Source organism: Rana temporaria, chromosome 1 (assembly GCF_905171775.1).
Source record: "Rana temporaria chromosome 1, aRanTem1.1, whole genome shotgun sequence".
Lineage (NCBI taxonomy): Eukaryota > Metazoa > Chordata > Amphibia > Anura > Ranidae > Rana > Rana temporaria.
The window spans coordinates 356,001,231-356,016,128 of record NC_053489.1 but is presented as its reverse complement, the minus strand read 5'-3'; the positions used below and the strand labels follow the sequence as shown (position 1 = coordinate 356,016,128).

The 14,898-nt window shown below is 44.7% G+C and overlaps 1 protein-coding gene across 2 annotated transcripts in view; it reads left to right on the top strand.

Annotated features, from left to right (window-relative positions):
* Positions 1–14,364, top strand: part of OCEL1 (occludin/ELL domain containing 1) — a 47,105-nt gene extending 32,741 nt beyond the window's left edge. For both annotated transcript variants that reach the window (XM_040321337.1, XM_040321329.1), the window contains exons 5-6: positions 8,430–8,480; positions 13,395–14,364. In XM_040321337.1, coding sequence (XP_040177271.1) covers positions 8,430–8,480; positions 13,395–13,508 — 165 coding nt within the window. In that variant the 3' untranslated portion in view covers positions 13,509–14,364. The remainder of the gene's footprint in view (positions 1–8,429; positions 8,481–13,394) is intronic.
* The last annotated feature ends 534 nt before the right edge of the window (positions 14,365–14,898 follow it).

Sequence of the window (14,898 nt, the reverse complement as noted above, 5' to 3'; positions counted from 1 at the left end):
ACGCAGGTCACCAACGCAGTGCTGTTGGCACTGACCTCCTGCACATTTTCAGTCATGGCGGCAGTGAAAGCAGCCTGGGTCTGCTGCATGGAGGCCAGGCTGGCTGCCACCCGGCGCATATCACATGCCACAGAACCCACATGGTGGGTCTGCCTGGCCAGGTCCATAGCCAAAGTGGCTTCTAATGCATCAGGATCACCCCTCGTCTTCCTAGTTGCCTTCCTGGGTGCAGGTGAGGCTTGTGGACGACAGTATGGGGAGGCCCCTGAGGGCACTTCCCTTAGGGAGGATGAGCTTCCCAAAAGGTCGGAGGCCCTTAGGGGGCTTCCCAAAAGGGTGGAGGCCCTTGGGGGGGATCCCACATTTGAGGGCCTTGGGGGGGTTCCCATGAAGTTGGAGTCCCTTGGGGGGGGTATCCCCTATGGAGGTGGAGGTATGGGAGGGTCCAGCGACGGTGGTCTCATCCCCCAGATATATGCCATCATCCAGGTGCCCGTGCTCCTCCTCCACTTCCTCTAATGGAGAGGTGTAGACACTGGTATCCTGGGATGGGGTTGGTTGCCCAGCAGCCGGGGATGGGCCCGCTTCATCCTGCACATCTGTGGATGACACAAAACATTCAAATGTTGGTGGACCCACACACTTGTCACAAAACCGCCCCCCCCCCCCCCCCACATGCTAGACACCAGATAAAAGATAAAACACACTCACCTGTCCTCAAGGGCTGATCAAAAGACTGAAAGCCCTCCAGGCCCTCCACCTGCTCCTTCTCCAGGCACCTGGCAATGACCTGCTCATCAGGTGTCAGTCTTATTTTCAGGGCTGGTCCACCTCCGGTGCCCCTTCTGTGTTTCTTGATCTTGGCCACCTTCTCCTTCACAAGACGCCGAAGGTCGTTGATCTTCTTGGCTATCTTGTCTGGGGTCCGGTTGGCATAGCCAAGGGCACTCACCTCCGCTGCAATCTGTGCCAATATTTGATCCTTACGGACCTTGCTGGTCGAGCCACTTTCCTTGCCGTGGAGGTACTTATTATATTTTGTCATGGCATCAATAATGACCGCCTTCTCCTCATTACTAAAGTTTTTATCCCTCCTATCTTTAGACGCAGCTTCAGACATCTTTTTGGATAAGAACAAGGCAAAAGTAGCCACACCAAACGACCAAAACCAGCAGGTGTACTTTTGCACTTGACTGGCGCATGTCTGGGCGGATTTATGCCCTGGGCGGAAACGGTGGACTGGGTTATCGTGGGGGAATACGATAGGCGAATTGGGGCGCATGCACAGTGGGATGCGGGGCATGCGATCACGTGACGGCGCATGCGCCGTTCGTTCGGACCTTAATTTGCATGGGGTCACGCTTCATTTAAATGGATCACGCCCACCTCCTTCCCACTTTGAATTACGTCGGGTTACACCGTCTAAATTAAGTTACGATGGCGCATCGCAGCGCGCATTTGCTTGCTGAATAGGCTGCTTGCCTCTCTAAGTTTCGACGGTGTAGTGTATCTGCGTTGCGCTACGCCCACCTAATGATGCGCCGAGGTACATGAATCTGGCCCCTTGTCTCTTCTCTATTCTCCATATTCTTCAAATAGCTAATGGGGGAGCTACAATGAACGGTTTACCGCTTTGTGTTTGAGAACCTATTCTCATGCAGCACTACAAATGCTCCTGTATAATCTGTTTTAAATCCCAACATACAGTAGGTGTTTGTGATATTGTGTTTTTAGCACGACAGCATCGCGCTGATTCTCGGCGACATGGTGCCGAGATCTCGCCGACATCTCGCACTCACTGGAATAGTGACAGCACATCCCAGCAAGCGCGTCATAGAAGCGACGGGAGATCCGACTAGGATTCCCGCCAATTCTACACGTGTGCGGCATTTGTTATGAATCCTGAGGGGGAAGTCCCCGCCGGATTTTAAATAAAAATCCGGCATGGGTTCCCCCCTCAGGAGCATACCGGGCCCTTAGGTCTGTTATGGGTTGTAAGGAGAGCCCCCCTACGCCGAAAAAAAAACGGCGTAGGAGGTCCCCCTACAATCCATACCAGACCCGTATCCAAAGCACGCTACCCGGCCGGCCAGGAAGGCAGTGGGGACGAGCGAGCGCCCCCCCCCTCCTGAGCCGTACCAGGCTGCATGCCCTCAACATGGGGGGGTTGGGTGCTCTGGGGCAGGGGGGCGCACTGCGGGGCCCCCCCATCTCAGAGCACCCTGTCCCCATGTTGATGAGGACAGGGCCCCTTCCCGACAACCCTGGCCGTTGGATGTCGGGGTATGCGGGCGGGAGGCTTATCGGAATCTGGGAGCCCCCTTTAATAAGGCGGCCCCCAGATACCGGCCCCCCACCCTAAGTGAATGGATATGGGGTACATCGTACCCCTAACCATTCACCTGTAGGAAAAATGTCAAAGTTAATAAACACACCACACAAGGGTTTTTAAAATAATTTATTTTTCTGCTCCGGAGGCTCCCCCTGTCTTCTTTATTAGCTCTGTTTACCAGGGGGGGCTTATTCTTTGACATCTTCGGGTGGGTGGGGGCCGCCATCTGGTTCTCTTCCACCGCCGGGGGGGTCGCTTTTAAAAAAGCCCCCACCCCCCGGCGGGTTTCCTCCGGCGTCTTCGGCGGGGGGGCTTCTTCTTCCGCTATCCCGACGGGTCTTCTCCGCTATCCGGGGGGTCTTCTCAACTCTCCGGGGGTCTCCTTCTATGTTCGCCGCTCTCCGCTGTTGACTCGGCGCACCCCGGTTCTTCCTCTCGCTGTCCGGTGCCTTCTTCCGTGCTGTACGTCTTCTTCTCCTTCCGTGATGTGAGTTCTTCTTCCGTGCTGTGACGTCATGTTCTTCACTTCTCTTCTTCTCCCGATGTTGACACGTCGCCTTTCCTCGCTGCAATGACAAGTGCGTGGCTTGCATCGGATTTATATAGACCTCACAATCCCATCATGCTCTGTACCTACCCATGTGATACCTACCCACGTGGGTAGGTATCACATGGGTAGGTACCAGAGCATGATGGGATTGTGAGGTCTATATAAATCCGATGCAAGCCACACACTTGTCATTGCAGCGAGGAAAGGCGACGTGTCAACATCGGGAGAAGAAGAGAAGTGAAGAACATGACGTCACAGCACGGAAGAAGAACTCACAGCACGGAAGGAGAAGAAGACGTACAGCACGGAAGAAGGCACCGGACAGCGAGAGGAAGAACCGGGGTGCGCCGAGTCAACAGCGGAGAGCGGCGAAACATAGAAGGAGACCCCCGGAGAGTTCAGAAGACCCCCCGGATAGCGGAGAAGACCCATCGGGATAGCGGAAGAAGAAGCCCCCCCGCCGAAGACGCCGGAGGAAACCCGCCGGGGGGTGGGGGCTTTTTTAAAAGCGGCGGTGGAAGAGAACCAGACGGCGGCCCCCACCCACCCGAAGATGTCAAAGAAGAAGCCCCCCCTGGTAAACAGAGCTAATAAAGAAGACAGGGGGAGCCTCCGGAGCAGAAAAATAAATTATTTTAAAAACCCTTGTGTGGTGTGTTTATTAACTTTGACATTTTTCCTACAGGTGAATGGTTAGGGGTACGATGTACCCCATATCCATTCACTTAGGGTGGGGGGCCGGTATCTGGGGGCCCCCTTATTAAAGGGGGCTCCCAGATTCCGATAAGCCTCCCGCCCGCATGCCCCGACAACCAACGGCCAGGGTTGTCGGGAAGGGGCCCTGTCCTCATCAACATGGGGACAGGGTGCTCTGAGGTGGGGGGGCCCCGCAGTGCGCCCCCCTGCCCCAGAGCACCCAACCCCCCCATGTTGAGGGCATGCAGCCTGGTACGGCTCAGGAGGGGGGGGGCGCTCGCTCGTCCCCACTGCCTTCCTGGCCGGCCGGGTAGCGTGCTTTGGATACGGGTCTGGTATGGATTGTAGGGGGACCTTTTATGTTGTTTGCGTAAGTCGTACGTGAATGATTCAGTGGAGAACTGGGTGTTGTGATCAGATGAGACCAAAATCAAGATCTTTGGCATCAACTCGCCGTGTTTGGAGGAGGAGGAATGCTGCCTATGATCTCAAGAACACTGTCCCCACCATCAAACATGGAGGTGGAAACATTATGCCTTGGCTGTGTTTTTCTGCTAAGAGGACAGGACAACTCCACTGCATCAAAGGGATGATGCATGATCATATACCATCACATTTGGGTGAGAACCTCCTTCCCTCAGCCAGGGCATTGAAAATGGGTCGTGAATGGGTATTCCATCATGACAATAACCCAAAACAAACAAGGTCCTGCAGTGGCCTAGCCAGTCTCCAGACCTTAATCTCATAGAAAATATGTGGAGGGAGCTGAAGGTTTGAGATACCAAACGTAAGCCCCAAAACCTGAATGACTTGTAGCTAGATTCAGAGAGATGGCCGCAACTTTAAGGTGGCGTAGCTTAAGGCATTTAGGCTACGCCGCCGTAAGTTAGCGAGGCAAGTACATGATTCACAATGTACTTGCCTGCTAAGTTACGGCGGCGTAGCCTAAAGCGGGTGGGCGTAAGGGCGCCTAATTCAAATTTGGCTGAGGGGGCGTGTTTTATGATAATCAGGCTTGACCTGACGTGATTTAAGTTTTTTTGGAACGGCGCATGCGCCGGGCGCCTACATTTCCCAGTGTGCATTGCGGCTAAGTCCGCCGCACGGGCCTATTGATTTCGACGTGGACGTAAACGTCCTAAATCCCTATTCATGGACGACTTACGCAAACGACATAACATTTTCAAATTTCGAAGCGGGAACCGCCGCCATACTTTAACATTACTATTCCATCTATAAGATGGAATAACTTTAGGCCTGATAATGCGTTACGGAAACGGCGTATCTGTACTGCGTCGGCCGGGCGTACGTTCGTGAATAGGCGTAACTAGTGATTTACTTATTCTACGCCGACCGCAATGAAAGCGTCACCTAGCGGCCAGCCAAAATATTGCACCCTAAGATAGGACGGCGCAAGCCGTCGTATCTTAGATAGGTTTAGGTGTATCTCTGTTTGAGAATACACTTAAACCTAGGTTGGCGCAGATATCTACTGATACGCCGACCTAACTCTACCTGAATCTAGCTATTGGAGAGGATCTGCAAAGGGGAGTGGGACGAAATCCCTCCTGAGATGTGTGCAAACCTGGTGGCCAACTACAATAAATGTCTGACCTCTGTGATTGACAACAAGGGTTTTGCCACCAATTACAAAGTCATGTTTTGCGAAGGGGTCAAATACTTATTTCATGCAAATCAATTCATAACTTTTTTTGAAATGCATTTTTCTGGATATTTTTGTTGTTATCCTGCCTCTCCCTGTTAAAATAAACCTACCATTAAAAGTATAGACTGATCATTTATTTGTCAGGGGGCAAATGTAAAAAGGCAGCAGGGTATCAAATATTTTTTTCCCTCTCTGTATGTTATAGGTTAAAGTAAAACTTAGAGCATTTTGGAGTAAGGGAGGGTTATAACCCCTGTCATTTTTTTTTTACCATGTGCCCCATTGCAGAGATTTATTTTCACTTTCTGCCCCATAGCCAAACAGGAAGTGAGAGAAAACCCCTCCCTGCAAATGAAGGAAAATTATTTGGGGACCCCCCGGTCACCAGAACTAGTGTCCCCATTAGAAGATTAGCCCTCTATTACTTAGGATTTTATTTTACTTTCACTTTTAATGATAAAAGTAAACAGGACAATTAGAGGTTGTGACTATCCTTAACGGGGGCAAAGACAGCAATAAAACTGACAGATGATCTAATCCCTCCCCATTCTATGCAAAACTAAAAAAAGTTTGGCCTTTAGTTATACTTTAAATGTCAATACAGGATCATTTCTGAGTATGAAAGTGATAATGGAATATCAAAGCAATTGTCAAGCGTCTATTGGTTCTTCTTTTGGTGGTTATTAAGTCTGTTGATTATTGATAAATAATGTATGCATTATGGCCTGCTGCTGTTGCCCTATGTCTGGATAATATAGGAAATAACTAATATTTAGTACATCTTTGCAAGACCTGCATATTGACTGATGGACATGTCCAATCCTGTTACTGACCCTGCTGCTAAAATTATTCAAAGGGGTGAGTCTCCCAGATAATGTAATTGGCCAAATATGGCCATGTGGCCTTATGTGGTCAGTGATGTCATGCTTTCCCCATACCTTTGTTTTACATGGCAAGGGATCTCTAGCCAGTAAATAAATTAAGCTGGATGACTTTACTGGTTCCTAAGAATGCGGCAGGTGCCTGCACCCATTGCTTCCTTGGCAACCATTGACAGAAAGATAGCTGTCATATACTGTATAGTGGTAACATTTCCACTGATACATTGGATGTGCGTTTCCTGCTGCAAGCAAGAACAGCCAATATTTGTTCTAAAACTGTGTTTGGACTGAACATTGTTGCTCCTCCCTAGCTACAAGTCAGGTTCTTGTTTCCTTAGAAAAAGGAAGCTTGAAATTTCAGTGCTTAATATTCACAAAAGTGCCATCTTTCTTTTTCCCATGCCTTGTATAGCAATCTTGGTGATCAGGACCGTCTTAAGCGCAGGGCAAACAGGGCACCTGCCCTGGGCCCAATCTTTGTTGGGGGTCCGCACTACCTGTGAATTTGGGGCCCCAATGACTGCTTTGCAGAGTGGACACGGGAGGCTGTATTTCCACGCTAGCCAGCAGAGAGGGGGGCGGGCCGGGAGCTCCACTGGCGCTCTGACCCGCCCCACGCAGCCTGTATGCTCAGAACAGTGATCGGAGTGGGCGTGTCAGTGGAGCTCCCAGCCCCGCCCCCTCTATACTGGTTGGGTAATACAGAGGTCCGCGGGTGGGGCCGGGAGCTCCGATCACTGCTCTGAGCATACAGGCTGCGTGGGGCAAGGTCAGAACTCGGGAATACAGCCTCCCGTGTCCTCTGTGCACTCTGCAAAGCCGTCACCAGGGCCCCAAATTCACGGGTAGTGCAGGCCCCCAAAGCAAAGATCAGTGGATCTACCGGCCCTGCCCCCTCTATAGTGGCTGGGAAATACTGAGGTCTAACCCCACCCCATGCAGCATGTTTGCTGTGGAAGCCCCGCCCATAGACCTCTGAATGTATGTAGTGAGCTCGGCTGGCCAGGTATGTCCTTACACCCATAAAATGCCTGACTGCTTAAACCCTGAGCTGTGTTATTCAACTGTAAAGCTGTGCGTTGCTGAAAGTTCTCTGACCGTCTCCTGTATAATGTCTGCAGTCTCTGATGGTCTCCTGTAGCATGTCCGTAGTCTTTAACTGTCTCCTGCAGTATGTCCGCAGTCTCTGGTTGTCTCCTGCAGTATGTCCGCAGTCTCTGAGAATCTTGTGCAGTATGTCCACAGTCTCTGGTAATCTCCTGCAGTATGTCCGCAGTCTCAGGTAATCTCCTGCAGTATGTCCGCAGTCTGGTAATCTCCTGCAGTATGTCCACAATCTCTGGTAATTTCCTGCAGTATGTCCGCAGTCTGGTAATCTCCTGCAGTATGTCCGCAATCTCTGGTAATCACTTGCAGTATGTCCACAGTCTCTGGTTGTCTCCTGCAGTATGTACCGCAGTATCTGATTGTCTCTTGCAGTATGTCCACAGTCTCTGAACCTCTCCTGTAGTATGTGTATGAATGTGCCGCTTTACTTGCTCAATTATTTGGGAATGCTCCACTGCTCAGTGAGTGGTAATGATGTGCATTAACCTGTAGCAACCAATCAGCGAACAGTAGTGATCTGCTTTAATCTCTAGCAACCAATCAGTAAGTGGTAATGATGTGCTGTAACCTCTAGCAATGAATCAGTGAGCGCTAATAATGTGCAGTAACCTCTAGCAACCAATCGGCAAGAAGAAATAATGTGTTGTAACCTCTAGCAACCAGCCAGTGAGCGGTAAGAATAGGTTTTAACCTCTGGCAAACAATTGCAATCGCTGCGTGATCTGCTGCAGTAAACTGATTTTGAGTCTACCTGCTACAGTATTTTTTGTATGTCTCAGAATGGAGAGGGGGCCCCCAAGAAAGTGTTTGCCCAGGGCCCAGTCAAAGTTAAAGACGGTCCTGTTAGTGATTTTCAGTAGTTTTAATTTTATATAGTGTCATTCATTGTGAATTGCTCCCTGCACCTTCCCAATCCATGTGCACTGCAATGCGCGATAAAGCACACTACCATGCTTCGTGTTGCACTGAGGTACACAAAATGCTGCTGGTCTCATTTTAGGTCAAATGTTGAGCATTAGGCCGTCCAATCAAATGACTGGGATACCTTAACAGAATAAACATTAATGTGTGTCAAAATGTCATTAACAGGCATGCTTGAAAGGCCCGCTGTGAACTTTACTTGTCTGAAAGGGTCCTAATATAAAGGCTTAATCTGATTCATTTCATTTTTAGCAGTGTCTTTTTTTAATGTCACAGGCACCAGATAGGATAAAAGTAATCGCTGAAAAATATGAGAAGAAAAAAAATGTAAGTACATGCAAAGTATATTCACAGTTTGGACCATGTCTAATTGAAGAGTTGTGGTTTTACTGGACATAATAAAATGCGCACTGTACATGCCCACTTTGCCAATAATATTAATATTTTTAGTAAATAACTGAAATCTTAAGCCTCTCACTCATTGATTAAAAAAACCTAATCTGGTTCTCTCTGGCTTTCAGAAATTGCATTTTTAACATTGGAGACATTCATCTCTCTCCTCTTGTCTACAAATAGAGGATTCCTTGTAGCCAACACCTTGGCAAAGCCAGTGTCTGAACAGGTGGCCTCATCTTGCAAGGAACTTATTTTTTATTTTCGCATAGGGTCAAGGTGGGTCTCTCAGCCTAGGACTTCCTTTTTTTAATGGTATTACCCAGGTTGCATTGACGTCCCTGCCCGTGTTTGATTCATCGAGGAAGGGATGACCTTAGCAGTAAAAACATTAAACAATGTAAATTAAAAGTAATAACCAAATTTGTAAACATGTAAATAATAAATTATTGTCTCTGTAACTTTTTTTTCCAAGGAAGTCCTGATTTAAGATAGGATCCCCCCTCCCTTCTATTTGCTGCTGCCTGCATTGTGGAAGGGAAGGTAGCTTTTTTTAGTTTTCCATTGCTGTCCCTGCCCATGTTTGCTTCATCGGGGCAGGTAGCCTTTGGCCATAGGTTTGTACACTAAAATTTCCTGCTGCCTGCCCCTTTCCCACACTTGGCAATATACTGTCACCTAGTTTATTTTGCAAACCATGAGGTAATGGAAACAATGAAAGGCATATACAAGTATAGAAGCTCAAAATAATCATGTGAATTCATTGAACTTCTCCCTGAGATAAGATCCACCTCTACAAATAGTACATATATTATCAATCAACTGGTTAATTGTAACACCATCATAGGCGTGCGCACAGGGTGTGCCAGGTGTGCCTGGGCACACCCTAATCACCCCGTGTGCCACACATTCCCCCTATTTTGGAAAAATGGTAAAAAAAAAATTAAACAAATAAAATTGTAAAAAAAGAATATAAAATAAAATAATACAAATACAAACTACTGACACCATCCACTACCCTACTGACACCGTCCACTGCTCTAATGACACCGTCAGTATATATACACATACACACGAATATGTGTTTGAGCTTTGGGGTGCACACCCTAATGCAATGGGCTGCGCACACTTATGAACACCATATTTGCGGTATACAGTATATAACCATTTGTAACATGTGTAAGATCTAATATATATAGGCCTTTTGACAAGGATAGTTTGTGATAGATTTAGAGACCACTTGCATCATATAATATCAAATAAAAGAGCAAATTTAGCAAAAGAATTTATAGATGCACATGATAAAGATACTGGGTCTTTGAAAATACAGGTCATTGAACATGTTGATAGACCTTTCTACTCAATCTCTCTTATTTTTTTTATGCTTCCCTTATTTATTCCCCCTCGCTTTCTCTGTTATTCTCCTCACGATGTAATAATAAATCCAAGCTAAATGTAAAAGTTAAAAAATTAATAACATATACAAAATATGTAATACCAGAATACGGTGTCACTGATGCTGTCTGTGAAAATCGTACTATACCGTCATACCACATACAGTTTAAAGGCATCACTCAAGCATGTAGTTGGATAGACTGATGACTTTCCCATGTCACCCTTTAAAGTTGTATTAAAGTTAGAAACTTCTCCCTGCTGTATGATATTGATGTATGACAGTGCTTAGCTCCCTATGCCAATTTTGACAATTCTACTAGACTTGAAAATGGTCATAATTGATTATCAAGATTCACCTCACACAGACTTCAGTTTTAAAGTGGTTCTAAAGTCTAACTGTTTTTACCTTTAAAGCATTCTCTGCATTAAGGTAAAAAACTACCCATAACTTTTTTTCCCCACCCCCAATTCCTAAACACTTACCTGGCGCCTGTCTTTGCCCTAGCAATGTCCCAGTCACCTGTTGGTGTCAGTCAAACCCTGTTAAGAGGATAGTGAGGAGTGTGGCTGAGCTGCTCTGTGTGTGTCTACAGATACACACAGCCCGGCTCAGGAGCTCGCCTGTATGGGTGCCCCCAAAGCACCCCTCTTGTTATGGAGGCATTTTCAGAAAGAAGGAGGAAACAGAGTGACAAAAAGTGGTAAGGAACCATATCAATGTTTGAAACTTCAAGCTTTAAGCCCCCCCCCCCCCCACACACACACATAAACTAAACGCAAATACATTCGCTCAATAAACAGTAAATGTATTTATTAAAAAAATAAGCATTTAATGTGAGAATGCTTGGACAGTAAACCTAGGTTTATATTCTACAAAGTTGTAAAATAGTAAACTGGAAAAAAAACGGAGTTAAGAAAAATAGAGGCAGATGCACTGTGCTACTTAGGTCTTTTTCTCTTTGTTACCCATCTATATTTCTACAAAATGTGCATCCTCCAGCATTAGAGAACCTCACCCAAATTTAACTTCAACCACCATCCCTTTTTTTAATCTACTTTATGTTTTCCGTTTTCCTATCTCACACTTATTCTACATAGTATGATCTGTCTACTCTTGTGGTTTATATTTACATGGCAGCTGACTGCATTCAAGAGAGGAGCCAAAGTGAGGGGTTCTTTATGCTAAACACCAGATTTAAGGCTTCAGTGTAGGAAGACAATATTTGACTAATTGCACAGCTTCTCTTGTCAAAAATTAACTAATATTAATAGCAAAACCATGAAAATGATTTCTGTTTCTGGTGATAAATTACTAAATAATGAATAAAAATAATAAAGATAGATAAAGTACCTTTTATTTTATTATTGTCCGACAATTATAACTTATTTGTTAGATTCTCTTTTAACTAGGTCAGTTCCATGAGAATGACCAGCAGCAGAAGTTGAACCATTATTTAGGAAATATAAACAATGAGCCCTGAGAAACTATAGACCAGTAAACTTGACTTCTGTGATTTGAAAATTATATGAAGTTACCACAAATTTAGAGATGATGTACAAAAATATATAACAGTATAATATATGTGTGAGTGGTGTATATATATATATATATATATATATATATATATATATATATATATATATATATATATACTGTATAAAGATATAGAATGCTGCAATTTGATTTTGTGCCCCATAACTGTCTGGAAGAGAAGCAAATGGCACAAGGAGTAAGCAAGTACATGGGGAAAAACTGAATAAAGTACTTAAAGGATAAAGGGCATGTTGGGTTAATTGTTAACATGTTCTCTATTTCCTTGTTGTTCTATGGGAGAACTCGGCCCGCCGAGCTCCTCGGCGGCTCCAGGACTGAACACGCCGAGGAACTCGATGTGTTTGGCACGTCGAGTTCCTCGGCCGTGTGTACGGGGCCTAAGGAATTGCTAAAACCACAGTCACTTTTTTTTTTTGCAGACTATGTCCCATTGGGAAGATTTCCCTTTAATTCCTGTCCTATAGAAACAACAGTAATGCCCTGTACACACGACCGGTTTTCCCTGTCGGAATAAACTCAGACGGTTTTTCTGAGGGAGTTCCGACGTAATTCCGCTTAAGATGTCTTGCATACACAGGGTCACACCAAATTCTGACCCTCAAGAACACGGTGACGCACAACACTACAACAAGCCGAGAAAAATAAAGTTCAATGCTTCCGAGAATGCGTCGACTTAATTCTAAGCATGCATGGTTTTTAGGCCGTCGGAATTGTATCCAGACGAAAGGAAATCCTAATAGAATTTTTTTCATCAGAAAAACTGAGAACATATTCTCTATCTCAGGCAAAAAACAGCAAGATATTTGCTGGGAGATATTTTTTTGCCAAGGAAACCGGTCGTGTGTACATTTTCGTCGAGGAAACTGTCGAGAAACTCGACGAGCCAAAAAGAAAGCATGTTCTCTATTTCCTTGACGGGAATGGAGAAAATTGGCTTGTCGAGTTTCTCGACGGCTTCACAAGAAACTCGACGAGCAAAACTATGTGTTTCGCCCGTCGAGTTTCTCGGTCATGTGTACGAGGCCTAATTCTTTTGGAATTCCCGACGGAAAAAGTCAGATGGGGGAATACACACGGATGGAATATCCGATGAAAAGCTTACGTCTGACTTTTTCCATTGGAAATCCCGCTCCTGTGTACAAGACAAAAGAGAGAGGATATCTGTCTGATATGTCTGATATGAAAGAAGTCTTCATTTAGACAGCTAGCACTGAAAAAGTGGGGGAGATTTACTAAAACTGGTGCACACAGAATCTGGTGCATCTGTGCATAGTAACCAATCATCTTCTAGGTTTTATTGTTAAAACATAATTAATCAAGCTGAACTTAGAAGCTGATTGGTTACTATGCACAGCTGCACCAGATTCTGAGTGCACCAGTTTTAGTAAATCTCCCGCAGTGTCCCCAGTTGTGAAAATTCCCCTCTATTCTGGTGACAACTCAAATGTTTGCATTTTCCGATCACTTTTGGAACCGGTATCAAATAGAGGGGTGAATCCCCCTAATAGGGACACGCACATAAAATAAAAACTCACAGGAGTTCTAACACCTCTCCATTCCACACAAAACCTGGAGTTCTAACATCTCACTATTCTATCCAAAACCAAAAACAGTTTGGTCTATAGATGCACTTTACTTTTTGACAAGTTTTGTAACAATAAAATCTGCAAATAAAAATCAAGAAAAAGTATAGGAAACTGAAGCATGTAAATGATTTGGGAAAACAAATTAAATAATTAGTTCTTTCAAGTGTTGCTATAAAGATCCAAGGAACTGAACAGTGAACTTTGGTGTATTGAAACATTCCTAGCAGAGTTTGGTCAGCTGACTATCCAGGTTAGGAACTTGATGTGCCATGATTGTGTATTTACCGCCTATCGTTTTTTTTGTTTTCTCAGGATCCTGCATTCGTAGAGAAACGGGAGCGCTGTGTCTATTTAAAGGATAAATTAAGCCATATCAAGAAGCAGATTCAAGTCTATGATCAGCGTAAAGGAGCTGTATATTTCTGAAATATGACACAAAAACCACTGAGAACGATGCATTTAATATATTCAGAGGTTGATCCAGAACTGCAGACCAAATTTGGAAAAAGTGAAAGGGAGGAAAAAAAGATATAGAGGACTGATTTACTAAAGCAGCCCTTCCCAATCTTTTTACCCCAGGGGAACCATTGAAATCATTTTTAGGTCTCAGGGCACCCTCAGACAAATCTAATTACACAGGGTCAGAGGGAAAAATGTCTCTTACATTGGTGATTAGTAAGAAGAATGCATCCCATAAAAACAATTAAAATCATCATCAGTGTCCTGCTGCTGGCACTGCCAAGTGGTCTTGGACCCAGAATTATGCAGGCACCATCAGATGGGAGGTCAGTCAGCCACAGCTCAAGGAACCTCTGGAGGAACCCTAGTTGAGAATGGCTGTACTGAAGGAAAATAAGCTGTTTTCTTAGCTTAGTGAATGTTAGTAAATGGGGTAAAAGTACCCAATCATGTGCAAGGGAAAAAACGTTTTTTTTGTTGTTGCTAGAACATGATTGGTTTATTTATACATCTTCACAATAGTCACTAATGTCAGTGAATGTTGACCTTATTATGCAAAAAGTTTCTATCCCTTGAGCAAATTAACCCAAGTTTACTACTCTGCACTACAACACCAGCTAGCCTCTAATTGCTATAGACAACATTCATTTATATTTTCATTAGCAGCACATTTCAGTTTAGTGTGAATAAGAAATCTGTGGGGCTAAATTGAAATCACAGAGAAATACCAAATTGACTGTATAGTTTGATGCCGCATACACACCATCACTTTATGTGATGAAAAAAAACGAAATTTTCTGTGAAGTAAAAAACGTCGTTTTTGAAACTTCAATTTTCAAAGACGAAGTTGCCTACACACCATCGTTTTTTCACAATGCTCTAGCAAAGCGAGGTTACGTTCACCACTTTTTTTCCATTGAAGCTCGCTTCATAACTAGCTTCTGGGCATGCGCGGGTTTAAAAACGTTGTTTTAAACGTCCTTTTTTGCTACACACGGTCAATTTTTGTGAAACAAAAAACAACGTTTTGAAAAACGACACATAAAATTGAAGCATGCTTCAATTTTTTTTGGTCGTTTTTCACAAGACATAAAACAACGTTTTCCCCCACACACGGTCATTTAAAGTGACGTTTTTAAAAAGGTCGTTTTTTTTCATCACATAAAGTGATGGTGTGTACGCGGCATAAGACTTGACTGCTCACTTACAATGTATTGATACATTACTGTGCATTTATGTATATTAATATTTTTCGTAAATTCTGTTTATAGTGTCATGTACAAGTTCATAACTGTAACACGTTTTTATCTTTATCCTCCTATTGATTTGCAATTGAATGTTGTAAATATCATGATTT